Raw genomic sequence first — 25,368 nt, 5'->3', positions numbered from 1 at the left:
GCTAAAGTCCGTTCGAGATATATGATGGAATCTCACGTCTTGGTGGTCGCCTAAGCTGCAGGACTAGGGTGTTGACTGGTCCAGACTCGTGTCGTGCAGACGTTGGTGGTCGCTAGTATGCGCTCTGCAGAGGAGAGTGTATCGAAAGGTTGTAGGGTGTGGGATTGTGCGATTGCGGCCTGGTGCGGTCTTAAATCTTCCGGAGCTGAGCTATCTCCATGCGCCAAGTGCTATGACTCTGAGGCGTGGACTTGAAATGGCGATACTGCCCTGGTGTTGACTTGTATGCGACTTGCTTCCGCCCTTCCCACCAGTGGATGTCGTCCAGTACGGCGGGCTTTCCGCTCTTCTTCTTCAGATGCTGCCTCTTTGATCACGCAGACGTACACTCCGGTCGATGCGTAGGCAATCCGTTGTTGGGTCGTTCGTCTAGGCTCGGCTTACCCAGCACTTCTTATGAGGGGGAGGTGCAGCTCATGTAGTGGGCAATCGACCTCGCGGTGAGAGGAAAATGGTCTAGCGGTAGATCGAAGGCTTGTTGACACCTACTAGCCTCTGTCAGCAGCTGCACATTCACAGAGCCATGCGCCGGTTCGTACTTACTCTCAAGCAGGCTTGCACGCACCGCCAGCTTTCCGTCTAACGCGCCCGTCTCCCGATAGCGACCTCTGATGGCGTAGGCTCCCCAATTAGGCCGTGTATGATATGCGCTAGCTTCGGCGACTCGAATACCACAAGACAAGGGGATCGGAAGAGGTTGTTGTGGTGTTGTAGTCAAAGGCTGGTACAGCCATGGGCAGAATTAGGCGGCCTTTAACTCCGACCACCCTCATCCGTCGCCGCCAAGATGTCCTGCGACATGCGACTTTTCATCGTGTCGCCATCACGCATATCCATGTGACGGTACCGTTTCGGTCAGCGCCTTCAGTAGCGAGATCATCTCCACCACTACCACTATCTCGCCTTCCCATGGCTCCTCATCGCACGCTGTCTCTTCCACATATCAGGATTGCTCGTGGTCGCGCTTGCCCCAGGCGGGGTCGAACTAGCCTACGCTCAAGCCACCTGCTCGCTGGCGGCAACTCAGGCCCGCTACGGCAACAAGCTTTTGACAAGTCTAGAGCCTACTCACAATTTCCAGATCACCACTTCCTGGGCATATGGTCATACGATGATATCAGTTTGGTTGGAACTCACACATACTCGAGAAGAAGCAGAAGTATCTAACGATATACACAATTTAGGTCCGGACGCTCACATCAGTCCCTTCGCATCCATCATTATCATCAAATTTGCCATATCTTCAGGCTCCATTACCAGGCTCCGCGCTATCAGCACAAACATCTCCAGACGCTTTCGTGTCCATGGCCGCCGTCCAAAGCACCATCTTCTCAGCCTTTGCGTCCCATTTGTGCACTCCTCCCGTGCCAACATTATACTGGTAGTAGTTCTCCGTACCGCCCTTGATCATCGCCTTCCTGAAGGTGATATTGATCCTTCCCTTGCCTGCCTCAGGGCCCGCACGCTTAGGGATACTGTGTAGCCAGTTTGCCTGCGTCTTCCCGCGCATCAAAACCATGTCACCAGAACCCAGAGGCAGCTTGATACCCTTTGGCTCCTCCGTCACAACGCCTGCCTTGGGTGGAATAGGCTTGTGCTTCATCAAGAAGTCGCGCTTCGCACCGAGGCTGAACGATGCGATTGCTGGGTTGGGACCGAGGAACCTCTCATCATCTGAGTGGTATGAAATGCTATCCTTGCCATCGGCGTAGTAGTTGACGAGGCAAAAGTTGAAAGTCTCGCCAGTTGTGCCTTCAGTCACTTTCCTGAGTTCCTCCAGACACTGTGGGATTGGGCGAGGTGCGCACTTATAGCGACTCTTCTCGACTGGCTTTCCAGTCTTTGCGTCTACGATGCTGCCATCAGCTGCAAAGCGCGATGTGTCGTCAACTCCAAAGACAGTTGTGAACCGCGGCGTGTTGATCTGGGTCTGCGCTCCCCCGCGGGTAATATTGTATTGCACGCGGTAGAACGGGAGTTCCTGTCGAAGGAACTCGAAAAGCCCTGGCGCAATACTGTGGGGTACGTATGGCTGATAGTATACAAGATCCAGATCCAGCTGGTCGTTCATGAGCTTGCCCTCCTCGGCAGGTGCGAATCCCAATTGCTCCGTGAATGGGGCAGGCAGATGTGGGATGGCGAAAGGGTAAGACGCATGGCTTGACTTATGGAGACTTGCTTCATACCTGGGCTTCTTGGGCTCAGGACGCTTGAAGAACGAGTCGATGGCACCTCGCTTTAGCGACATGGGTCTTGAGGCTGTGTTGATCCACACCTGCACCGGTTTCCCACCAACTATCACCGGCTTGAGGAAACTCACTGTTACTACCTGGAAGCAGTACGGCTCAGTTTGCAGACGACTAGGACCTTCAATGGCCAAGGAGGGAATATCAGGCTCGCAGCGAAGTAGCCTAAAATGATATTGCTAATAGGTTCTTGTTCCACTTTTCTAGTCCTGGTCTCAATTATAGTCTTGCACAGGCGACGAAAGATCGAATCCCCGGGCGCCTCGATGGGCGATCTTCCGAGGGCGCGTCTTGTGTGCACGTTGAAGGCCGTAAAGGTGTTCCAGAGGCCTTCGGCACTGTCTGCAGCTGGCAAGCCTTGTCTTGGAGAAAAAGTTGGAGGCGGGTTCGCGTCGCTGACTGCAGGACCCGATCCAATTCCAAGCGAAGCCAAGCGTTGATTTAGTCCAGTATGGGCGAGGCGTTCAGGGTGAAGTGGATGATGCGCGCTGAGTCTATGAAGTCGTTGGGCCCTCTCCGAAACTTGAGATTGAGGGACGGAACGACGAGACTATTGTACGTGACGATTGTGACGTTCTTGAGCTCGTTGCGAGACTCGGAAACGAGGGACAGAGCGACGAGGTCTACTTGGAGCAGAATTGAGGGATGCAGAACGTGTAGTGACCATTGTCGCGACGCGTCTCTGCGCTGATACTATTCTAATAGGTCGATGACGTATGTGATTGATCTGCACGGACGTCGATGTGATTGGCCGACTGCGAGCGACGATTGGTTGGGTCTAATGAAGCGCGTGTGGACACTATAACAACAACTAAAAGTAATAGAGGAAATAGCTAAGTCAGATCTAGATAAAAACATAGAAAGAATCTGTATTAGGTAGGTAGAGGCTTAAGTTTTAGGTAGGCTGTTAAGCAGTCTTCTCAAAATCATGTTTTGGTCGCTGCTGCGCCGCTGCGAATCTACCAAAGTTGTATGTTTTTACACAACGTAGCAATAACAGCAGAAAAAGCTTACTGCAAGGTGCAGTGTCACTTTCTATATCATCCTAACGAAATCCGACATCTCCACGAGCGCTGTGTCGCGAGACAATAAAGTTTTCGTTCGTGAGATTGAACTGCGCGACAACGACAAAGGCCAACACAGTCGCGCACACATTACACGCATATCGCAGCGTCTGACTTGGTCATGATCTCACTTTACAGTTTCACAATGGTAGAGAAGCGATAGAATCTCACGCCAGATACAACCTCACGAGCATGTGTCGTTGTTCTATCAATCCATAGATCAGGGTGACAGCCACGTGATGACACGCTCAAGCGGGCCTTTCCAGGTGCGCGATCCTGTCAACCTCGGAAAGACCTCGCTACTCCATCATGTTTCATCAAACCTTTGCAGTTTTAAGACTCGCCTCGATCTCGCGCACGAGCGCACAGATAGCGGTCGCGTCCTCTAATCTATATGCAATGTTACCCTATGCTCGTTCCAGAGGGCGCGCGCGATGTGACACGAGATGAAGCCCACACGCGTTCGTGCTCAGGAGTAGCGAACATTATGACGACGCGACCCGCCAGCAGATCTCGCGACTCTCAATCAGAGTAAAACAGCCGCGCAATGGTACCCGCAGAATGAGTAAACTACTAGCTCATCATAAGAGCTATGTTTACGTTCTCAAGATTCCCGGTTGATGCAGGGACAAGTCCACGGGCCACCGACACATTCCGAAGAGCCGGTAAACGCGACTCCTGGTCATCACAACAACAACCCAGCCAAAGTCGAATCTAGCTCTAGTGGCTGAAGATTTTGATTAAACTAGTCCATACAGTGTATCGATCGCATTACATCGAGAGTAGCATAAGATATCCAGCGAACACATCAACCCAAATCTTCTTATTCGTTTTTTGTAACGGAACGTCTCTTGAACCTCCCCCTTTCTCTAGACCACCCTTCGGGTTCATGCTAAGCATGCATGGACCTACTTCTTCTTCTTCTTCTTCTCTTTACCTCGATCCAAGAAATCTTCGAGTTCTTTACCTTTCTCATTCTCTTTCGACTTTTCCTTTGCTTTCCTCTTCTGTTTAGCCTCCTCCTGCCATTTCGCCTTGCACGATAAACAGCCTGGCTGGTTCTTGAGATGTTTCTTGCCTGGACATCCCTGACGGCACGGCATCTGGTGCTTTGTGCAGTATATCAGTCTGCCAATACTCGGGGTGCAGTTGCCAGGGCTCTCGTCGCCGACCCAGCCATTCGCGCCCGGGCAGTGATGCTTGTTTGTTGTAGGACCTTTACCCATGATTCTAATGGTTGAGAATATAAAATTGTCTTGTTGTTCTTTGCAGATGGTGTTGCGGTAAGTAGAGTGTTTTCTTTAGGTCAGCGGAGGCGTCGTTGGTAGCACGGTTTATATACACTGACTTCACGGGATGCATTGTGAAGATGTGAGATTTTTATCTTGAGGCAGTCGATTAGTTCGAGCATTCACACCGCGCGCGCAGTGACGGTCTTGAAGGGAAGTGACCCTGTGCACCAGCAAGGCTTGGCACTAAGCAAACAAAGAGCTACCATGCAACATTGCGCACTAGAAACTTCAAAAAGCTCCTCCCCGTACACTACAACTGTTTCCCACACCTCTCTAAGACACCATGTCACCTCAATCTTCTCTGCCTGTAGTTTCGGCTGAACACGTTGTGGACACATCACGTCATACTGGAGGTGATACTGCCGCTATTGCGACGAGCACACAATACGACGCTTTAAAGTACATAACAAGCGCTCGCACTGAGCAGCAGGACGATGAGCCGCAAGATGATACGGTCTCAGAAACGAACACTGTTCTCTACGGGCAGGAGCCATTTGAGACATTACAGCACAAAGTCGTCGAACTAGCCGCCAAAGTCTTCCGGCGAAGCCCACAAGACATTTCAGTTCATGAAATGAAGGGTGGCTCCTTCAACCGAGTCGTTAGCGTCACGCTCTCAACAAAGCCCAAGAGTTTTAGCTGGATCTGGTTCACGTTCCGCTGCCTGAGCGCACGCAAGAAGAAGGCGACCACACAATGCGAATCATACATTGTACGTGTTCCGCGAATGATGGATGATGGTGACAATGGCGCCGAAGCCATGGCCGAAGACATGAAGCGCCAGGTGGCGGTATTGAAGACGGCTATTTCACGACTACCTTTGCCGACTCCTGATGTCGAAAGCTATGATATTACCATGGAAAACATTTTTGGACGACCATATATGATTCAAAAGCGACTTCCTGGAGAGAACCTTGCGGGAGGCTTTTGGCGTAAACTCAACATACAACAAAAGCGTTGCATGGCTAAGCAAATCACCGCTCTCGCCTCTACCATTGCTTCTGTGGAAGGTCCAGCCGGCGATATAGCGTCGCGAAACTTATCCTGCCCTTCGAAGTCTCCGATCAATATCGATACGTTCTACACGCCGCCTTACGATGATCAGCCATCATCCAAACCGACCTCGTCCTGCAAGCCCCTCGACTTCCTCCTTGAGCGCTGCGAGCAATATCGCGCTTACGACGCATTCGAAGGAGTCAACTTTGACGAGGTCTGGGTGAGCTTCGCTAGAATCTCGAAAGCTCTGGAAGCTCGTGGCTTCCTCGATGGACCGTGCGTACTCGTTCACGGCGACCTCAAACCTTACAACATCCTGGCGGAAGTACGTAGTGACACCGAGGCAGTCATCACAGGCGTCATCGACTGGGATTCAGCCATTATCGCCCCTGAGTTCATGGCTTATAGAGCTCCTTTCTGGCTTTGGACGCCTGAGGAGATGAATAGCGACGAGGAAGACAAAGAATGGGTAGCGGTTGTGGAGCCAAACACTGAGGAGGACAGGATCATGAAGCAAGTGTTCCTCGATAATGCGTCGGAGAAGTTCAAGCGCTTTGCCTTCCCTAGAGAGGCCATGATGGCTAGGCGCATGTTTGAGATAATCCAGAAGGGTATGCCTGATGAGTGGGAGCATGAGGAGGCACAGGGCATCATTATGGAGTGGGATGATCTACACCCCGAGGATGACGTTCGATACCGTAAACCTTACTCTGACTCTGACACGGAGTCTAAGTCTGATTCCGACTCGGAATATACATCCGATGCGGGTAAAGACGAAGCTATGGTGGTGGAAGAGGAGTCTGTCGTTAAAGAGTAGTAGGAAAACATGTTCGAGATGCGCACAGCATTGTGATACCTGATTATATAGTTCTCATCTTATATCACAACGCTTGAGCATGGCATTGTACCTCGTACACTTTGTCTAATTGGTGTTCCAACGAAGCGTAGGGGCTGCATCTACTCCCAAGTGCTTTGAGCAATGCAGATAAGCCTCTAGGGAACTACACGAATGCGATAGATTCAACACATTATTCTTCCAATACCTTTATGTCACATAAATGACGGTGCTATTACGGAAATGATAGGTTGCTTCTACCTGGGTAGCCATGCGCTACCACGGTACCGAGTACCCGCTTTGAAAGGGGTAGCTTCGGAAGGCTCGTAGCATTGACCTGTTGAGTATCATATTTGAAGCTCATTCAGGCTCACAGTACAGAAATTGACGGCTCCCATAACCTTGTTGACAGACGTTGTGTACTCACAAGCATCATGTTAAATACGTGGTCACTGCGATCTTATTCACGACGTAACGAATCTTCAAGGTCGAGAAAATCATATGCTAAAGTTTCCCTTTGCAGACTTCTGTTTAGCATGATAAAAATAGAGAAATACCTAGGTATCTGTTTTGGCTCTCTGGTACCAGGATAAAGTACATGCGAGCATTTAAGCTGCATCCGTTGGCGCATCTCGACATGGCACTCCAAGAACTTAGCGAAGTTGACCTAACCGCAACCGAGCCAGAATTTAGCACCACCTCAAACGCCTTGTGAAAATCCAATTGATCATTGCCAACGCTGGCAAACGTACGGAGAGGAGATTGAACAAGCAGATCGTAACAAGAAAATGTGGCGGATGATGATCGCCGTGGCAAAAGCTCTCGATCGCCGTGGATTGCTTGAGCAACGCTTCGATCTTGCACACGGCGACTTGTTCCCTCGCAACATAATCGCTGAGATTACTGATCCAGCGACTGTGAAGATCACTGGCATTGTAGACTGGGACATGGCTTATTTAGCACCCAAGTTTATGGCTCTTCGACCTCCATTCTGGGCTTGGGTGGGCGACTCCATGGGTGAGAGAGACGAAGATGTGGTAACGTATGAGCCACCTATTGAGAAATACGAGGCACTGAAGCGAACTTTCAGAAGTGCGGCATTAGCCAAGTTCATCAAATTTGGCCTTTCTCGCGAGAGCGCTATCGCACGGAAGCCTTTTAAGGTCGTAACCGGTGGCTTACTAGGTACGGATCGTCGCTGTCTAGCGCTTCAGCTGGCAGAGCAACGTGACACTTTGTATCCGGAAGATGAGCTTGAGCATCTTGGAGCAGAGTGTTGGAGCAGAGTGGACTTGAGGGACGTCCACTTGATTGTGCTTATAACTCCCCTCGCGAATCGACAACCGTATGATTTGTTACCTTCCTAGCTACACGCGTGCAGCATTCGATAAAAAGACTAAAGGATAATCTCAAAGAATCTCGCAACCCCCAGAAACGCGAACCGGTTACTGAAGTTGAGAATTTTCATCCCAGAGTGATATAGCAGTGATGACCCTTAGGAGCAACCAAGAAGTTGTTGTCCATCTCCATCATCTCATCTTTCATGGAGTCGGCAATTCTGGCGCCACGACAATGTCGGAAGAAGAGAGCAGCTCCTAAGCGAAGCTCCATGTACGCCAAATGTATGCCAACACACACCCTTGAGCCGCCTCCAAAGGGCATGTATGACGCCTTCTGATGTGCTGACATCGTGCTCTTGTCCAAGAACCGAAGACCATCGAATTCGAGGGGATTCGGGAAGGCAGAAGGATCGCGATGGTTCGTATAAGCCTGAGTACTGACCACAGTATCAGCGGGGATGTGATGTCCGCTTATGACAGTGCCTTGTTTCGGTACAACCCGGGGTAAGGCGCCAGGAGCAGCGCCGTAAAGCCTCAACGTTTCCGCGATAACGCTGTTCAATAGAGGCGCAGTCTCGAGCTCTTCCTTTGTTAGCTCATCGCTGAGTTCTGCAATCTCGTTCTCGAGTCGAGCTTGCAGATCGGGCTGCTTCAGAACCGCCCAGACGAGATAGGTAAGCGTCACCGCGGTTGTATCCGATCCGGCCACAATGAAGCCACCCGCTTCCTCTCTTATGTCTTTATTCGACAGCGCCGTAGTCTTGCTGTCTTCACCAGCAGCTACCATTTGACTGAAGAGATTCTTGGCATTGCCACCCTCACTACGCATCTTCTGTATCGCCCGCTCGCCGTGTTCGTGTACGACATCATCGATTGAATAGAGAAACTTTACCCGTTTTATGGGGAGGTAACTAAGAAGCTTCCAGATGGTAGTTCCAATTTCAGACCGAATGATCCCGCAAATAAGAGCAGCCTGAATAGCATCGATGTATGGTGTTTGCTACCTCTATTGTTAGAAGATGCTTATATAGTAAGACTGAAAAGGGGTGAGTTACATACCTTACCCAGCTCAAGCATTCCGGAGCTTTCTCCAAAACTGAGATGAGCAATGACGTCAGTCGCCATGAGTGTCCACCATTTGAGGACATCGGCTCCTTGCGACGAATTCAATGCATCGCGTCGAATTCTTTCCACAGCTAGACTTGCTTTCTTCCTAACCTCCACATCCCAGTTGCTGTTCAAGCTGCTGTTACTGAAGGGTCGGGCAAACAGCTTTCTTCTTGCGGCATGGGCATGCGGGTCGCGCATCGGAAATATGCCGGGTGTGTCAGACGGAATAAGGGCGCTATAGAATTCTGATTTTAGATATCCAGCACCGATCTTGTGTATTTGACTGACACCGGCTATATCTGAAACGGCGGTCTCATTTGGCGAAATCCGTACGACGCCGCCATAACGCTGGTGAAGATTGTCCACGTAGAAGATTCGTTTGCCTGCAATCGTCTGGTATCGGAGGACGAGATTGGTGTATTTAGTATACCATGGTCCTGGCAGCTTTGACAGTGGACCTGTATACCCTATCCACACTATCTTCGCATTGTTAGCCTTGACATGGATGAGTCTGGTATGAGCCTTCTACCCTGATGATGTAGGCCGATACCACCAGGAGTGCGGCTAAGACGCCTCGCTGAAGTGCCATTTTGAAGTCTTTCGACTGAGTTCGCAGTTCCCGATGGTGTAGAATTTGATCCAGTGAAGAACTGGTCTTGTGACTGTATTTCGAAGACGTTGCTTCAGAACTTCAGCTACGACCTCGGGAGGGCCCTGTACATATTGCCAGCACTTTCGGAATGTGGAGGTCAAGATCGTGATCGGCCCGCCGTTCTTCAAGACAATCGTCCGGTTCAATGGTGACGCACATCCTGTAGGGTTGTTCTTGGGCCGCCTTGGGAGTGACATGCCTCACAGAAGCCCGCGTGCTCACCATGGGAGACTTGGTGAATTCGCTCAAAGCTGCCGGTCAAAAGCATGGATAGCACCGACCAAACAGTGGGTCTAAAGTTATCCGAGTGTATACAATCAAACGCGATCGGTCGGTTGGAGCGGACTGATGAGGGGGGTATTGCAGTAGAAGGGGCGGAGCGGTGTATCGAGTTCGCCGCCTCCATCCACAAAGAGCTCGGATGTATTGTTGCCCCGAATGAATCCTTATGCACCCTAGAAGGCGCTTCGTTTAGTGTCGGCCGTGTTGTGATAGGTGACGGTATTACCCCACAGAAGCCAACGGACTCCGCGGACGCCACAGCCGCCGCCGTATCTCGTACATCGCTCCCGAGGTCGTACATTCTAGCATTAGCTCACCCGCTAAATGCCATGACGGTTAGCTGCCAGCGGCAAGGATGATGACGTAAGAACTCGTCACGAGGCTCAACAATCTCACTAAATTCTGTTCTTGCCATCACCAGCTTGCACATCTCTATTCACCATCACTAGCGAATTAATGGCACGAGCTGAGTTGAAGGGAGATGTACAGCGAGGGTTCGCAAGCTTGCCATCAGAGCTGTTCCTCAACATTCTCGATCAACTTGTGGGTACCCACAACGGCCAGCAGCCTGTAGCGTACGCGCCGTCAAACACCATCACCAAGACATTGCGCGCACTCACTTTGGTGTCGCGCAATACTTACCTTATAGCCACACAATATCTTTACTCTCATTGTCTTTATCTGGATAGTTGCACGACTTGTGCGCGATTTCGAAGAACACTCGGACTAAACCTGGGGCGTCACCCACAAGCTCTCAACTATGGAGAAGCCGGGCGAAACGAAGGACTGTTCGCGGAAGCCCAGGCACTCCGTCATATCACCTCCATATTCGTTTCGCCAACCGAGGTGCGCAGGCTGATCGAAGGGAACCATACGCCTTTGGTGCGACTACCACAGATCATCGATCTCTGCAATATGATAGGGCCTTCGCTCAAGAGACTGGCTTTAGACCTCTCTGCAATCTATGCGCCACCAAGTGAGGTTGAGCAAATCAGGCCACATGTCACCGAGAACAGGGTCTTTTCACACATGATGCACCTTGAAGAGCTCATTGTCAGCTACGATGTGGTCAACTACTTTCGACACCCACCACCCAATCTAAAACGGCTTGCCATCACTACGCAGGAGATGACAGATCTGGAAATAGCGTTCTGTCTCAAGACACCATCTCTGCAAACGCTTGTTATGATGCGACCCTTCAATCTAGCAGCCAAAGACATCGACACCCTATTCAGATCATACGACGGCAGAAGCCTCGACGTTGTCCTGGTAGATGTAAATTCCAACCACCGGACACCTGAAAAGACTCGAAATTGGACAGGACAAGACGCAGTACGGATCTGGGAAGCCGACGTACCTATCAGCTTTTACGGCGACGATGACGACATCATACTATGCGATGCCTGGATATGGAATCACGGAGTCGGCGGTACCCTATGGAGTCAGGACAGGCGGCGAATGGCGTCTTGGGAAGATGTTGAGAAGCGTCTGGCTGGCCCAGTACACACATTTGTGGAGGTGTAGCCCCGAGGCTATTGCGCATCAGGTCATCACTGCTTGAGCAGCACCGAAGTGGCATCAATATCGGCCTCACATTCATTGTGCGTACCTCTTCTTGAATCATCTATTACACACGACAGGATCCCTCACCACAAGACGTCATATACGTCTTTCTGGTACAGGCATCTGGTTCCCCCACGTCACACCTTCTTGTACCAGCAGCTCACCAGGAAACTTCTCTTTCAATAAGCCCCGTCCGACTATATCGTCTGCTTGTGTTTCCAACTCTTCTACATCCCATGTAGTATGTATATAGCTGCCCTTCAGCCGATCCGCTCTTCCCCCGCCCAGCCAAATCGAGAACATACCGACTAGCTCCGGACTATCGAACGCAAACGGCTTGAACATATCACTCGTTTTGTTCGTCCTCACGACCCCAGGATCTAAAGAGAAAGCCTTCATATCTGGGTATTCGGTAGTGAGGAACTCGATGAGCCGGCGATCGGTTTGTTTCGCGATGCCATAAGAAGAGAGGCCGGGGGTCACCACGGTGCCCGCACCAGACGTGATGGAGATGAATGTCCCGGTTGGTGCCGGACCAAACGTGCGGATATATTGGTGGGCGGGGAGATGTGTGCTGCGGAAGTTCGTTGTCATATCGGCCCACCACTCGTCGTTGTCGTCTGTCTCGTCTATCCTACTCAGATGTGCGGTACCGACGTTTGCGATGACTACGTCGAGTTGGCCAAAATCCTCTCTTATCGCATCAAACAGTCTGGCGACTTCGGCCGATTTTGTGGTGTCGCAAGCCATAGCCAGGACCTGTACTGTGGGATTTAGTCGCTTCAGCTTGACGATGACGGGCTCGAGATCGTCTGCATCGCGACTGCTGATGGCGATACCCGCTGCTCCCGCCTTTGCCCATGATGAAGCGATTGCCCGACCGATTTCTTCCGAAGCTCCGGTAACAAGAACGTATTTGCTAGCGCCAGTGTGTTGCATCCCTTCGAGAGCGGGATATGGTTGGCGATAATATGTACTAGTGAACTGGCACATCTTTGTGAGCATATCCGGGTCAATATGCTGGGCGACCATGACGACGATGTGAAATTGTGTGATATCCTTCTGTGGATGTGGCAGATGACTTCTTGAATATCATCACGTACCCCATAGACGCCTTCCCGCGCGATTAGCGTGCTATCAGCATTCGCCCGACGCGATACCACTTCAGAGTCATCCTCCTCTCCCTGTGGTGTTGAAGCCACAACAATCGGTCACCAGCACCTTGGTTCCATCCTTCGCGTGCTTAACCCGCGGCCAAGTATACCCGAAAGACAACGTCGATGATGGTTATATGCAATCTAATGTTTCTTCACACTCCTAGAATCTCTTTTACAGCAGTATCCTGCATGTGCTGCTCTGATAATGGTGTAAGGCTATACGACCAAGCCAGTCACAAATTGCCCATACAACACTCCAGTATGAACGGGCAGGTCTAGGGCAGCCTGGCAGATGATGTGCCGGAGCTAGACACCATTCTTTGGGCATCTGGAGAGGCAGCTATCTAAGTATAGAGTATTCCTAGGGTGAATATGTACAAGAGCTTCTCGCTACTATCCGCGGCCTATTAATAGGCCGCTAGCATGCAGGTTGTAGGGCCCACCGCACCACTAAGGCACCGATAACAGGGTGATTAGAGGTAGATCTTGCCTGAGTGCTGTCCATACTTTCGCCTTACGTTGTTGTGAACCAATGCAAAGCTATCAGACGTGTTGGCGATCTCGCTTGTAAGCGTTTGGGGGCGGAAAGTGCGGCCAGATTTTACCGGCGGAATTCTGCCGGTCACTTCTTAACATGGAATGCAGCGCGAACCTCGGAACAGCACGTGTGATTTTGTGTAATACTGAGGTCTGTTCGGTTAGGAAGCATTGATCCGGGATCTGAAGCGGTCTTTGTGGCTATCGCCGAGGCAAGGCACATCTGCTCTCATTCTCGGATTCACTTGCAGTAACGACCGCATCCTCTCCCCACAATCTACGCAACAACGACCTCCTGCACTTTCGCATCAATTCCTCCATCCCCGTTCCCTTTCCCCTTCTTCCACGCTTCCGCCCTCCCATAACTCTCCCTGTACCCCTCCAAAATCGCCTCTTCAACCGTAATCTCCCTCCACCTCTCCTCCTCCCCCTCCTTCCTACAGTTCGGCAGGCAACCAACCACATAGTCCGGATTGCCAGAAAAGAACACGGGGATACTATACCTCTCCTGCCCACTCACATTAATAACACGATGCAAATTTGACACATACCGGTCGTTACTCCACCGCATCATCAGATTACCTAGGTTGATGACGAAAGCACCGGGGGTGGGGGTTACGTCGAGCCATTCTTTTGTAGAGTGGTCGTAGACTTGGAGGCCGGGGACGGTATCTTGCAACAGAATGGTTATGCAGCCGAAATCTGTGTGGGCGCCTATTCCGCGTGTGAGGTGGGCAGGGCTGGAGGGTGGTTGTGGGGGGTAGTGCAAGAGGCGCATCGTTGCTACTGCGCCGGTGGCGAAGGCGTCGAAGTAGGTTTCTTCCAGGTCGAGTGTCAAGGCGAGGACTTTCAAGATGTCCTTTGCGAGGTCGACGACGCGAGCGTAGTATTCCAACGATGTGTCTTTGAAGTCTTGGACTGAGGGGAGGGAGGCGGCGGACGGCCACATGTTGGGTCCGGAATTGAGTTTCTTGTTGAGGAAGTATGGGTGGGTTTTTGGGATTTCATCGCCGATATAGAAACCTTCTTTTAGTTCGGGGGAGGTGCCTTCTTCGAGGATTTGCGATTTTAGGAGCTCGTAGCCGCGGTTCCAGGTGTTGGTTGTGTCTAGGTGGAATGTGGATGAGCTGATGTGGCTATGGATCATTGCTTGATGGTACGATCGGACATACCTTTGTTCACCTTGTTCTTCTCTTCCAGTGGTAAATCAAAGAACTTCTTGTTCCAGTCCATCATCCTGTTCTGCAAGTCGATTGGCACGTTATGGCCTGTGATCTGGAAAAAGCCATTGTGTAGGCAGCAGTTTCGGACTTCATCTACGAGCTGTTTTTTGGATGCTGGGTTGTTTTGATAGAACTCTAGTGTTCGTCAGCAAGCTTTCGACTGCGAAGCTTGTCTGGCGGGTCAACGTACTTGAGAAGTCTAGGATAGGAGGCGCTTCACCGGCGTTTGGCATGATAGGCTCTCTCGGTCAAGTTCAGTGCGGTATCAAGGTAAACAGCGTGAGTGAAGTGACCAAGTGGTTGGAACCTGATGATACCTAGGTACCTAGTAACGTTCCAAGGTTGGGTGTGGTTTCCGGAAAGCCGCAGCGAGCTATCGAGACGTGTCGCCCGCAATTATACCATGATTAATCGTTACTCTCGCTTTCGCGATTGCCATATACCCGCTGCCTCAGCTACCCCTCATGAACGTTGCGCTATCGATAACGGTCTAATGTTGTCGAAGATGGGGCAAGTGGGATTGTGAAGTCCTTCACCCCACTTTTGCTTCAGGTTGCAATTGGCTATGCGACACATCATCTGCACGATGCATCATGCGCAAAAGGAAGTCTTCTGCTAGAATCAAGGTGTAGTTTTGAATACAGGCTACCTGATCGCATGTCTTCTCCAGCCACATCTGGACAGTACTGCGGCCCTTACTCACTCGTCTCTCAAGCCTCATCATATTCATCCAGCACGTCATCGAGCTCAATATTGTGTTCAACGGGCTCCTATATGGTTCCGTCTCCCTATCCAGCAGCCGGGTCTCCATCATTCGTATGGATCTCATCATTTGCATATGCTGCCGCAGGCCTCTGTTCGTAATACAGCTTCTGCCATTCATCTATAATAGACCTGGCTTCCTCTTTGTCTCCATCGTGATGAATGCTGTCCCGGAGCAGAGCGAACATTCTCCTCGCGATCGTATACTCTGATTTATAGGCATATTGCCTCCACTCATCACTCGCCGCTTCCTCCCACAAGCTCTTCAATCGCCGGTAATCAGCATCTTTTGGCTTATCTGCAACTATCATTTCATTGTACTCGTTGCCGCTTGATACCAATAACCAGAACGGTGCACAGTAAGCGACGAACTTGGGGCAGAAGTGTGCGAACTGTGCATCCCAGTCCAACAATCCGGTAAGTGAGAGCGATGAGTCGTGCTCAAGTTCTACGAGCAGGTTTCGCGCGTAGAGGTCGGGATGACAGAAATAAAACTTGTCATCGTCAGCAATGAAGTTCATGTCGTAGAGGAATTGTGTGATGATATCGAAACAATTCCATATCGTTTCGTTACTGTGCACACCGTACCTCTGCAGCAGTCGCCACCGACGACTTTGGTCTAGTAGGAATTGGCGCGTAGTCATAGATACCGCGGGGCTGTTCGCGGCTCTTGCTAGTACCGGTGCTGGACCGCGACTGGTAGTGAAGGTATGAAGTTCCAGAGCTATACGCCCGGGAGCATGTACGAGCCTATTCGCAGCTGCAATGAGGCCAGCCTTGGGGTATTGGATGGTTTGTAGCTGCTTCATGAGACCAACGACGATGTACATAGCGCTTTTCTTCTGGGAAAACGTAAGACTATTCCAGATTCTGAAGAGATTCTGGCCATGAAGATGGGTCTGAAGGATGTACGGCAGCAGTATAGCATCACATGGGCTATCATCAAAGCATAGGATGTCAGGAACCATGTCTCCCAACATGATGCGCGCGAACTTGAGTGTTGGTACGTCGTATTCTGTGCCCGATTTCTCGCTTGAAGGTTTCTTTCTTCGGCTCCTCAGGATATAGTTCTTTGGTTCTTGAGCTGCGACATACTCTTCGTGGTTGATCAAAAACGAACGGATCCATGAGATGCTCAATATCTTGGGGGGCAGAGGCCTGAAAGTAATCGCAGTAATGCGGTTGCACGCTCCTCCTCGCAAGCGCTCAATGTGAAAGGTCGCATTGGGGAATCCAGCGGAGCAAAGCTGCGTGACTCTCACATTGAAAAACTCGAATGGTTCCTGCTCGTATATCGCAGTCGAAGGCAGAGACAGGCTGAAAAGATCCGTATCTTTGGAGTCGTCGCTTCGCTCTTTGTGGTGAGCTCTCGCTTCGATGTGTCTTCTTATGTTCGTCGTACTAAACCTCGGATATGGCATGGACGTAGTAGGGTTTTGCGCTTCCATGGACAGTGTTGTAACTTGTGCGCGCAGCTAGATGAGTAGTAGAACGCCCTTTGAAGCCTACGAAGGTGACGTTCCTGCGACATCGCGACATTATCAAGGAGATATTTGCAGGTGTTTGCAGGGTTCGAGCGTTTGCACGTACCAGAAGCTCCATAAGAAGCGGGCCGAAGAGCTCAGACGCTTGACATGAGAGCGAAGGAAAAAGAAGTACATCATTTTACAGAAGAATGCGACTGGCGAGATTCAGAGAACAAGAAATCTGATAAAGCCAGAAGATTCTTGAAGGGGCCGCCGTCCTGGATGTCACCGTAGTAGATTTACATGCGAGGGACATCATGGGCGTGTCTGCACATAGGTTCAAGGACCTTGAGTATGAGGAGCACGAACATAGTAGATAGGAGAAACAATGCGACACGATGAGAGCAGACACAACCGAATGATTGGTGTTGAGATTCGAGAGATGACGGAATATCTTCCGTCATCGCGTCCTGTCTGATCGGGCAACGGGAGCTCCACCATCCGTCCACCGCCCCACCTTCGCATTAGTGTTGCTTGGTCATGCTCGACATAAGCAGCCCATTGCCCGCCAAGCCTCACGCAAACACCCGCCGGATTGTTAAACCTTTACCAACCAAGCAAGCTCACGATGGCACTCACACGCCATTGCTCCGAAGCGCCCCTCGAAGATTCTCGTCATCCTAGTCGCGTTTTGCATAAAGCGCCCCCGCCCGACCCATGAAGACGCTTTCCTCTCTCTTCATCGCCATCATCGCAATCGCACTTGCAGTCTACAACAACGAGTACATGCTCTCGAGACTTACACAGTCACTGAAGCACGTCACCTCCCTCGCAAAGACTACAAAGCCCTTCTACAACGCCACCGAGGATATGTCGACCATGTTCCGCGGACTGCCCGTCATCCCCGACGAGAAGTTCACCACCGATGCGCCCCGCAAGATCGCAAAGTCCTTCCTTGCCGTTGAGCAATCTGAAGGCGCAGGAGCGAAAGTGAGGAGGAGTGTTGGCACTCCCAAACTTCGCAATTTCTCTCCATTCCTCATGCTCGACCACTTTGCCATTCCACCAGGCGCAGGTTTCCCTGATCACCCACACCGAGGTACGTGATGAGCGCAGACGAAGTACTCAGGATTATCACACTGACTTTATATTCCAGGCCAAGAAACCATCACATACCTCCTCTCCGGCGCCGTCGACCACGAAGACTTTGCCGGAAACAAGGGAACCATCGAGCAGGGCGACCTGCAATTCATGACAGCCGGTCGCGGCATCGTCCACGCCGAGATGCCGCGCCAAAATGAGGACGGCGCGCCCAACGTCGGAATGCAACTCTGGGTCGACCTGCCCAAGGAGCTGAAGTCATGCGAACCCCGCTACCGCGACCTACGAGCGAAGGAGATCCCGGAGACAACCGCGGACAACGGCAAGGTACATGTCAAGGTCATCAGCGGACAAGCCTACGGCACCGAGAGTCTGAAGGAACTGGCATACACACCCGTATGGCTACTCGACTTCACAGTCCAGCCCGGCGGCAAAGTCAAGCAGCCCCTACCCAAGGGCTGGAACGCCTTCGCATACCTCCTCAACGGCACCACCATCTTCTCGTCCGACGGCGTATCCCGACCCATCGAACAATACCACAACGTCGTTTTCGAGAGCAACGGCGACAGCATCGAAGCATCTGTAGAAGAGGGTGCTGAGAAGCCATCGAGGTTCATTCTCGTCGCTGGTCTGCCGCTCGACCAGCCCATCGTACAATACGGACCCTTTGTTGTCACATCAAGAGACGAGGTCATGCAGGCTATGATGGACTACCAGAGCCATTCGAATGGCTTCGAGAGGGCGAACAACTGGGAAAGTGAGATTGGGAAGAGCATGGTGCATTGAGATGCTTAGTGCTGGTAACTCTTATTTTCTTAACATCCTTTTCTGTATATACCAAATCATGATTCCTTTATTCCTACTCTCACAGCATTCTCCACTATCCCATTCGCTGTCTCATTCCCATTCTGATCTACAATCAATAATGCTGCCGTTAATTCCCCAAGAACGATACCACGCTGAGCAAACATTGTCTCATGACATGTCTCGTGCGCTCTGCGATTGTCTCGCCTGTTCGCCACTAGGTCTCCAAATATCCTACCGAATTAATGCCTCATCTGTTTCCTTCACAAAATCCACTAGACCTTCACTTACACCGTTCTTTACTCAGTGTATTCAAGATACATCCCAATGTCAGAATCATCTACCACTCAAACCTCATCGAGTTCGGCGCTATGTTCCATGTGTCCGCAACCCGGCACGATAGTTTGCCTTGACTGTGACTGCAGCCGATACTATTCGAAAGCTTGTCAAGAGGACGACGAGCCTACTCACAAGATTCTATGCAAATCGTACACGGAATTCGACAAGAGCTTGGCTCCCTCTTCGGAACACTTTCGCGCAATATTGTTGTCAAAGGATGGAGCGGGTCCTATCTTTGTATGGCTACGCATTGAAGACTGCAACCAGCCTGATCAAGCTAGTATCATCCACTTCGACACCGTGCCATTTCCACCACGGTCTCAGGTCCACTGATTGCCACAGTCAACAGGCGATATCGACGAAAACCGGGTTCTACAGCGGCCCCATGAACCAATTAGCATAGTGGGATTTCTCGCTGCCGGCATAAACGGTGAGACAAGATTCGCAGGTAAGCCGACTGGTAGCGTTGGAAGCATCGATCCAGAGTTATTGGATGGCTACAACGGGCCACTGCTATTCTGCGGTCTGCGATGCCACCTCGACATGATATCCTTTCGGCACATAGTAGATCATCTGCGCTCCTATTAGTACGATGCCAGGATCGTGGCCGAGAGGCAAATACCAGGCCCCATCAAGGGCGTTCGTGCGAACTGCCTCGGCGACACCATTATCAGTAAGCGACCAGGATACGAACCGAGCAATATAGCCCACGACACCTTCTTCCACACTCATAGTCCATTAAGATCCCAGTAGGCGAGAAGATCGGTATCCCATTAGAGGTACAGCTAATTGAGTATGCTGTACCGTGGAGGAATCGTCGTCTCGATGGTGACACAACTGTCAAATATTCACTTAATTTTGACGCGCGGACACTCAACCCGGCGCAATGGCAGATTCTGACAGGCTCGATTATGATCATTCGCAAAGACTTCAAGCCGCTTCATTGCGCCCACGTAGACGCACTACGCGAGTACTGTCTTCGCAAAAGCTTCAGTGATGCCTAAATATTCGATTTACCCGGAGGACCTCATGACCCTGGTGAAGACTTGACTCCCCTTATCGACATCAATCATCAAGCAAGTTCACAGTAGCTACTCGCTCGTGCTTCGAAAGACGGCTTTGAGAGTTTCTTCGCTGACTTCCTGCAGAGTGGTGGAATTACGGAGTATGGAGCCGTTGCTTCGCTTTATGAAGTCTAGTCGGCAGGAGATTATGGTTATGCTATGTAGACAGGGATCATACTAACGCACATGGTATTCCGATTGGGAAGGCTTGTATCCTCATGTATCGGTCGATAGTTAGCAAAAGATTAGTATGTACACTCAAATGCACAACAGCATGTATTCCGCAGCTATAAGAAACTGAGCCATTCATATTCTCCTCCATGTGACTATCTTTCTGTTATCTCCATACAGAGCTCAAACACTGACACACCCACTCGAACTATCTTCGACAAAGATACCGCCGTAAATCTGGCCTTCACCACGAAGTGGTATATGCTCTTGGTACCCATCATAAACCACCGTCTCCGTCTCCGTCGGCTTCTTCGCAATACCAATCTGTAATTGTCCACCGCCAGCATTGTTGTTAGGCGTAGCCTTCGTAACCGCCTTCAGCGGCTTATCACCCTCGGAGTAATAAATCCTGATCGTGCTGATCATCTCGTTAGCTTTCACCTCCTCAACCAAATCTCATTGCCCCAGAAGAAATAAGCCCACTTACTCTTTAACGTAATCCAACTGTACCCCAAAATTCTGCCACTCCCCCTTGAGTATCCTCGTCTCGTACACAAACTCATTCTTCGCATCCTGCACCTTCCACATCTCCCTCTCTTTTTTCGTGTCAACTCCCGTCCCGCCATCACCTACCAACACAACACCCCCTACAAACATGAACTGGTTACCAGAGTAATCACCCTTCTCATGCCACACATTCATATACTCATGACTCAAATTCAACGGCCTATGTTCATCTTGCCGAATACTCCAATGGAACGTTACGATACCGTTATCAGAGGCGTCAGCGCCAGCATCGTTTTGGTCGTCTTTGAACAAGAGGCCTGCGCGGCGGAAACCCGTTTGGAGATTTTCGCCTGCGCGGAAGAGAGAGCCGTCGTCGATTGTTACTTCGACTGGTTTGTGCTGGAGGGGGTTGTCGAAGCGGGATAGGAGAGTGGTTCTGGCGGAGGGGAAGAGGAGGATGGAGGACCAGGTGCGGTTTTCGCCTTTTACGTAGTCTGGGTTGTAGGGTGTGGCGCCGGCGGCGGTGTCAAAGGATTGGAGGGTTAGATTTTTGGTGATGCGGCCGTCGAAGATTATGGGGCATTTGATGTTACTTTTTGGGGCGTGTGGGTGGAGATGGGGAGGCGGAGGAGGAGGAGGAGGTGCATGTGGAGGCGGAGGTGGAGGTGGGTGTAATGGGGTCGCGAGGGCGAGGCCCAGGAAGGGAAGGAGAGAGAGGAGATGCATCTCGAAAAGCTATTTCTGAAACACTGCCAATGATCACGACGATGAACTTTGTATATGAAGATTTTATAGGTATCATGACAGTGTTGCGCTAGTGAGCCCTATGCATATTGGCTAATTAAGCAGAGCGGCAGAACACTATGGGCAGAGTTCTAGTGCAGCCACATTTACCGGAACACTATTCGTACCAGGCCGACGGACCTGGACGCCGGATTCCCTCGCACCGTGCAACGACACATGTCATTCTTCTCGAATTCACTAGTGTTGTTTCTAAACGCGTGGTGAAAGCTTCCTGACGTGATGAACGCAACCGCGCGCTAGACCTCATAGGGTGAGGAGACATCTCCATACTTCTGTCGTCCTTCCTTGTCCATCCATTTCGCCCAGTACCGCTCGAAATCCTCTTTGGAAGCTCTTTGGAGTAACAGGTCCCCGTGCATCTCAAAAGCAACATCAAACTTGGACACCAGTGTCCATGACTCCTCGCTATCCAGGATTTCTCGAACTTGTGCACTACCAATGATGCATAAATATGCCATCAGAGCCGCGATGTGAGCGACAAGCAATGGCTTCTTGTCTTTTCTCGCGACGTAAACACTACCCAGGCTGGCTGACCACTCAGAAGGGTTGAGTTGTGCGAAGCCGAAGTTCCAAGCATGGTGCAAGCAGTTACAACCGCCGCTACGATTTCTCCAGGGCAGTGCCGGGGGTATAGCGCGAGCGAGGAGATCGATACCGAGTTTGGAGACAATCCACATGAGGAGGTTCTCGTCCTTTTCGTAGAAGCTGCCGGTGACTTTGCAAGCCTCGAGTGTCGGACGATCACTGACCAATCGATCACCAATGCAGTTGATGCGGATACCAGGGATGTGGCCTTTCTTTTGGTCTCCAAGTTGGCGGAGTGATTTGTCGTACTCCATGTACATCATGTCGACGATATGCCGGAAACTTGTCACGTCCAGATGTGCGCGATGGCCAACGAAGAGTATATTGCCTTTGCAACATTCTAGTAGCTCGTGCGCAATATTTCCCATGCTTAAGTTTGGGGCGCCATTCAACCATAGTTGATCGGGTAAAGTTGGGCAGGTTTCAAGACAGCCGAGCATGTGAATGGCGTCGTGAGAGCGTTTCAAGACGCAATTGTAGATTGAGTCTCCATAGCTGACAAGTCCCTTGGTCTGATCATCCAGCATCATGTAGTATTGAAGAACAAAGCCCTCGTCGCCGGGCTGAGACGTCATCCTTACCCATACCCATTCGGGCGCGGTCTTTCTGGCCTTGAAGAATATGGCCTTGAATAATGCAGGTTCAGGAAGAATTTGTGTCTTGTGGTTTCGATGGGCCCTGCAGAGCAGCTTATGAACGGATTTGTCGTCCTGCAGGCATTCTGTCGAGCAATAGAAGCTGCATTTCCATGTCGTGCACGTGCGTGTAGCTTTACGGTGGCACATGCAGCAGAGGCGAGCAAGTATTATCGAGGCTTCATTCATGATGACGTTGTTAGTCGGATATCGATATCGCGTACGATTGGAAGAAGAATGAAAGACAAAATGCCAGGGACGCTAGAACAAACGTATTAATCTCCTCTGAGAACGGAAGGGAAAGTGCGCGAACGTGCGTCTAGCACCCACCAAGTGCTTTGACAATGGAAACCTTCCTATAGAAAGAGCTCCAATTTAGCGAGACACTCTGGTCACTCTGCTATGGTGAAAGCACCGAGGTGGCAGTGCAGACAACGCTTTTTGCATGATCATAGCCAAGACATCCATCATAGCCAAGACATCAATCATAATCGGTAGAGATTAGTCATTTTTCTCTTCACTTTGCCGGGTTGGGGTTGTTGCTCGTTGCCGCCCCAGAATTTGAGGAAGCCGATCGGTTTCCAGGTCCACTGTGCCTCGTCGTTCAGAGCATTGTCCAAGATCCACGTGATGACGGCGGTGAATGCGACAACTCCGATAGCACTGACCCAATAGACCCAAAATTCACTTCGGTTCTAAGATCCCACGTGAGAAGTTAGTAAGTGTATCACCAGTAACATGCTCATGATGATCTTACCGGTGCGTAGTTGTCTTGCATACTGAACAAGCTACTCGTGTATGCCAACGGGATGAACAGCAGGGCGAGAAGGTTGAGTCGTTTGACGCGTTTGGCCTCTTCCAAGTTCTGACGGTTACCTGCGATCGATGCCAGTCCGGTCATCGCTTGGATCAGATTATCGGCGCGCTCCTTGAGGATCTTGAGACGGAAGTAGACGTATTGAAAGTCTTTCTCGCAGTCTTTCCACGTAGACGCATGCAACCTGACGGACTTGTTGATCTGCCCATCTAGTGAATAGTCGAGACTGAGCAATGCATCTTCAAGGTCGTCGCGGTAGTTGCCGCAACGACGCGATATAGTCTGTAAGCTCTTCCATTGACCCTGCTCTTCAACCCATGCGGTAGTAAGACGAAGCTCCAATGAAGGCAGCATTGCTTTTATGTAGTCGACAAGCTGGAGGTAGTGCGCGGCGACTATCTTCTTGAGGAAAATTGCTGATGTATTGGGCGTAGCCCACTCGTCCTCGGAGAACAGATCGGAGTGTTGCTGGTAGTAGTGGAGGAGGTCGCGCAGCATTGACGTATGCGGATGTTGCGTCTTGCTATGTATCTGATGATGAGGGACGGGCGGAATGAAGTCAACATAGCCTTCCTGAAAGGGCGTGTTTCGAAGTTCGTCGCGTACATTGGCGATTGGACGAAGCGTGTTATCGTCGGGATTGAATTCTTTGGGCGGAGGGCTTAGATGAAGCAGCTGGGGATCACACAATATGACCACTGCGTAAGTCAGCTAAAATCACCCAGACTTCCCCTCACTGCTTTTGTCTTCAGGACCGGTATCGGGCTTCTAAGGCGGCGACATGTCTTCAGAGAATGATCTTAGGATCGAGCGTGAAATTCACGTACCATCCCAGCCGCCATTCTCAGTCTTGCGAGACCACCACCCGACTTTACGCCGTAGTATTCCGATCGTGCTATTCTCCTTCTGACGGGATGCTGTCATGCCCACATGCCGTCGCGTTCGCTCGCAGAAGAAATAGCGGTTCTCAAGCGCCTTGTTGAACTGTCGTAACTCGCAATACTGGAGCTGGAAAGCTTGCCGTGGGTCAAGCAAGCTGGGTTGGGGCAATGCATCGCTCACTGGTGTAAAGTCGTTACTCCAGACGCACGTCCTTTCTTGCCGCTGAAAGAATGAAGGATCCATGAAAAAGTGACCGCCAACGGCTGCGACATAATCAGGTGCTAAACCCTCCATGATATAGATGCGCCGGCGGTTGTGGTCATGTCTTGCTGACTGAAAGTGCTTGCGAAGATCGTTTTCGCTCTTGAATTCAGTGGTGGTGAAACCAGATGCTCCAGTAGCAGGAGCGTCCAAGAGTGCGACGAGCGCGTTGCCGTCTTTCAGCGGCTCATCCCTGTTATTTGGGTCGGCCTTCTTCAGCCCAGGATTGGATCCGCTCAAGGCCTCTATATATCGGCGATATGGGCCTGTTCAAGATTAACGACACCTGCAAATGGCACTTGGACAAGACATCTTCTACCATCAGAACACAGCCACGATCCAATCAATGGTCCTTCGTCTTTCAACATGTTTGGGCTTGGGGTGACCGTTCTCGAAGTTGCAGCAACGGAGGTTTTAGTAGCTTTTGGAGCCTCGGCGATAGTCCCCATCTCGACTGCGTTGACACCGTCGTTGGTCATTGATGCAGATGCGCGTAGCGTGCCCAATATCAGAGCCCGGACAAAATATTAACTTTTGAGAAGCTGGCGAGCAACGCGTTGATGCTAAGGATTCAGAGAGCGTTGTCGTGAATAAGACGGGATGAAGGAAGCGAGCCCTCGATTTTCCGAAGGGGCCGCGGCTCTGCATCGAGGCGGAGCTTTGTCTGCATCAAATGGGGGCCAGAATTGCGCCACGTCATCCGTGCATTCGCAAAGTTCCGCTTGTGGACGCATGCTCAGGTTTTGTGTCTGTATCGCAGGCACATTGAGGCTGTGGAACGCGGCCGGTGAGTATTGGGAGGCGGGGAAAACC

At 51.0% G+C, this 25,368-nt stretch overlaps 13 protein-coding genes across 13 annotated transcripts; 4 read left to right on the top strand and 9 right to left on the bottom strand.

The window, feature by feature from the left end:
• Positions 1-1,128: 1,128 nt before the first annotated feature.
• BKA58DRAFT_415027 (DNA repair family protein) lies at positions 1,129-2,308 on the bottom strand (the record flags this gene model as incomplete). Its single annotated transcript, XM_046172522.1, has 2 exons — positions 1,129-1,152; positions 1,343-2,308. 2 exons carry the CDS (start codon positions 2,306-2,308, stop codon positions 1,129-1,131), a joined length of 990 nt encoding a protein of 329 aa, XP_046020174.1.
• Positions 2,309-4,049: 1,741 nt separating this feature from the next.
• BKA58DRAFT_60835 (uncharacterized protein) lies at positions 4,050-4,682 on the bottom strand. Its single transcript, XM_046175619.1, has one exon. It carries the CDS (start codon positions 4,594-4,596, stop codon positions 4,279-4,281), a length of 318 nt encoding a protein of 105 aa, XP_046020173.1. The 5' UTR covers positions 4,597-4,682; the 3' UTR covers positions 4,050-4,278.
• A 263-nt stretch (positions 4,683-4,945) lies between these two features.
• Positions 4,946-6,475, top strand: BKA58DRAFT_432640 (uncharacterized protein; the record flags this gene model as incomplete). The annotated part of the gene is made up of 2 exons (XM_046173139.1): positions 4,946-6,356; positions 6,453-6,475. The coding sequence occupies 2 exons, from the start codon at positions 4,946-4,948 to the stop codon at positions 6,473-6,475; spliced, it is 1,434 nt and encodes a 477-aa protein (XP_046020172.1).
• A 526-nt stretch (positions 6,476-7,001) lies between these two features.
• Positions 7,002-7,908, top strand: BKA58DRAFT_60819 (uncharacterized protein). Its single transcript, XM_046175618.1, has one exon. The coding sequence runs from the start codon at positions 7,282-7,284 to the stop codon at positions 7,858-7,860; it is 579 nt and encodes a 192-aa protein (XP_046020171.1). The 5' UTR covers positions 7,002-7,281; the 3' UTR covers positions 7,861-7,908.
• Positions 7,909-9,634, bottom strand: BKA58DRAFT_60818 (cytochrome P450 3A17). The gene is made up of 3 exons (XM_046175617.1): positions 9,473-9,634; positions 8,893-9,423; positions 7,909-8,833 (listed from the first exon to the last, which is right to left on the bottom strand). Exons 1-3 carry the CDS (start codon positions 9,530-9,532, stop codon positions 7,958-7,960), a joined length of 1,467 nt encoding a protein of 488 aa, XP_046020170.1. The 5' UTR covers positions 9,533-9,634; the 3' UTR covers positions 7,909-7,957.
• A 672-nt stretch (positions 9,635-10,306) lies between these two features.
• Positions 10,307-11,468, top strand: BKA58DRAFT_60767 (uncharacterized protein). Its single transcript, XM_046175615.1, has one exon. It carries the CDS (start codon positions 10,334-10,336, stop codon positions 11,399-11,401), a length of 1,068 nt encoding a protein of 355 aa, XP_046020169.1. The 5' UTR covers positions 10,307-10,333; the 3' UTR covers positions 11,402-11,468.
• On the bottom strand, positions 11,469-12,620 carry BKA58DRAFT_60766 (uncharacterized protein). Its single transcript, XM_046175614.1, has one exon. It carries the CDS (start codon positions 12,470-12,472, stop codon positions 11,537-11,539), a length of 936 nt encoding a protein of 311 aa, XP_046020168.1. The 5' UTR covers positions 12,473-12,620; the 3' UTR covers positions 11,469-11,536.
• Positions 12,621-13,168: 548 nt separating this feature from the next.
• BKA58DRAFT_60772 (uncharacterized protein) lies at positions 13,169-14,739 on the bottom strand. The gene is made up of 3 exons (XM_046175616.1): positions 14,548-14,739; positions 14,307-14,492; positions 13,169-14,241 (listed from the first exon to the last, which is right to left on the bottom strand). The coding sequence occupies exons 1-3, from the start codon at positions 14,588-14,590 to the stop codon at positions 13,412-13,414; spliced, it is 1,059 nt and encodes a 352-aa protein (XP_046020167.1). The 5' UTR covers positions 14,591-14,739; the 3' UTR covers positions 13,169-13,411.
• Positions 14,740-14,834: 95 nt separating this feature from the next.
• BKA58DRAFT_394351 (uncharacterized protein) lies at positions 14,835-17,018 on the bottom strand. Its single transcript, XM_046171190.1, has one exon. It carries the CDS (start codon positions 16,565-16,567, stop codon positions 15,146-15,148), a length of 1,422 nt encoding a protein of 473 aa, XP_046020166.1. The 5' UTR covers positions 16,568-17,018; the 3' UTR covers positions 14,835-15,145.
• A 159-nt stretch (positions 17,019-17,177) lies between these two features.
• BKA58DRAFT_432637 (RmlC-like cupin domain-containing protein) lies at positions 17,178-18,850 on the top strand. Its single transcript, XM_046173138.1, has 2 exons — positions 17,178-17,684; positions 17,742-18,850. The coding sequence occupies exons 1-2, from the start codon at positions 17,303-17,305 to the stop codon at positions 18,470-18,472; spliced, it is 1,113 nt and encodes a 370-aa protein (XP_046020165.1). The 5' UTR covers positions 17,178-17,302; the 3' UTR covers positions 18,473-18,850.
• A 1,397-nt stretch (positions 18,851-20,247) lies between these two features.
• On the bottom strand, positions 20,248-21,297 carry BKA58DRAFT_444660 (uncharacterized protein; the record flags this gene model as incomplete). Its single annotated transcript, XM_046174087.1, has 2 exons — positions 20,248-20,482; positions 20,552-21,297. The coding sequence occupies 2 exons, from the start codon at positions 21,295-21,297 to the stop codon at positions 20,248-20,250; spliced, it is 981 nt and encodes a 326-aa protein (XP_046020164.1).
• A 157-nt stretch (positions 21,298-21,454) lies between these two features.
• Positions 21,455-23,061, bottom strand: BKA58DRAFT_60653 (uncharacterized protein). The gene has a single exon (XM_046175613.1). It carries the CDS (start codon positions 22,782-22,784, stop codon positions 21,612-21,614), a length of 1,173 nt encoding a protein of 390 aa, XP_046020163.1. The 5' UTR covers positions 22,785-23,061; the 3' UTR covers positions 21,455-21,611.
• Positions 23,062-23,080: 19 nt separating this feature from the next.
• Positions 23,081-25,034, bottom strand: BKA58DRAFT_444658 (uncharacterized protein; the record flags this gene model as incomplete). The annotated part of the gene is made up of 4 exons (XM_046174086.1): positions 23,081-23,290; positions 23,353-24,110; positions 24,240-24,821; positions 24,875-25,034. 4 exons carry the CDS (start codon positions 25,032-25,034, stop codon positions 23,081-23,083), a joined length of 1,710 nt encoding a protein of 569 aa, XP_046020162.1.
• Positions 25,035-25,368: the final 334 nt, after the last annotated feature.

The sequence above is a fragment of the Alternaria rosae genome (genome assembly GCF_020736505.1).
Source record: "Alternaria rosae strain MPI-PUGE-AT-0040 chromosome Unknown BKA58scaffold_13, whole genome shotgun sequence".
Lineage (NCBI taxonomy): Eukaryota > Fungi > Ascomycota > Dothideomycetes > Pleosporales > Pleosporaceae > Alternaria > Alternaria rosae.
The sequence above is the reverse complement of the archived record's forward strand: the minus strand, read 5'-3'. Positions and strand labels throughout refer to the sequence as shown.

Excerpts from the sequence above, each read along its gene's own strand:
- BKA58DRAFT_394351 (XM_046171190.1), bottom strand. The coding sequence starts at position 16,567 with ATGGAAGCGCAAAACCCTACTACGTCCATGCCATATCCGAGGTTTAGT.
- BKA58DRAFT_60835 (XM_046175619.1), bottom strand. The coding sequence starts at position 4,596 with ATGGGTAAAGGTCCTACAACAAACAAGCATCACTGCCCGGGCGCGAAT.
- BKA58DRAFT_60818 (XM_046175617.1), bottom strand. The coding sequence starts at position 9,532 with ATGGCACTTCAGCGAGGCGTCTTAGCCGCACTCCTGGTGGTATCGGCC. Across the intron at positions 9,424-9,472 it reads TATCGGCCTACATCATCAGG|ATAGTGTGGATAGGGTATAC; the intron begins GTAGAAGGCTCA and ends AACAATGCGAAG. Across the intron at positions 8,834-8,892 it reads GAATGCTTGAGCTGGGTAAG|CAAACACCATACATCGATGC; the intron begins GTATGTAACTCA and ends CAATAGAGGTAG.
- BKA58DRAFT_432637 (XM_046173138.1), top strand. The coding sequence starts at position 17,303 with ATGAAGACGCTTTCCTCTCTCTTCATCGCCATCATCGCAATCGCACTT. Across the intron at positions 17,685-17,741 it reads CCCTGATCACCCACACCGAG|GCCAAGAAACCATCACATAC; the intron begins GTACGTGATGAG and ends TTTATATTCCAG.
- BKA58DRAFT_60772 (XM_046175616.1), bottom strand. The coding sequence starts at position 14,590 with ATGCCAAACGCCGGTGAAGCGCCTCCTATCCTAGACTTCTCAA. Across the intron at positions 14,493-14,547 it reads TCCTATCCTAGACTTCTCAA|AGTTCTATCAAAACAACCCA; the intron begins GTACGTTGACCC and ends GACGAACACTAG. Across the intron at positions 14,242-14,306 it reads GAAGAACAAGGTGAACAAAG|ACACAACCAACACCTGGAAC; the intron begins GTATGTCCGATC and ends CATTCCACCTAG.
- BKA58DRAFT_60767 (XM_046175615.1), top strand. The coding sequence starts at position 10,334 with ATGGCACGAGCTGAGTTGAAGGGAGATGTACAGCGAGGGTTCGCAAGC.
- BKA58DRAFT_60819 (XM_046175618.1), top strand. The coding sequence starts at position 7,282 with ATGTGGCGGATGATGATCGCCGTGGCAAAAGCTCTCGATCGCCGTGGA.
- BKA58DRAFT_60766 (XM_046175614.1), bottom strand. The coding sequence starts at position 12,472 with ATGGTCGCCCAGCATATTGACCCGGATATGCTCACAAAGATGTGCCAG.
- BKA58DRAFT_60653 (XM_046175613.1), bottom strand. The coding sequence starts at position 22,784 with ATGAATGAAGCCTCGATAATACTTGCTCGCCTCTGCTGCATGTGCCAC.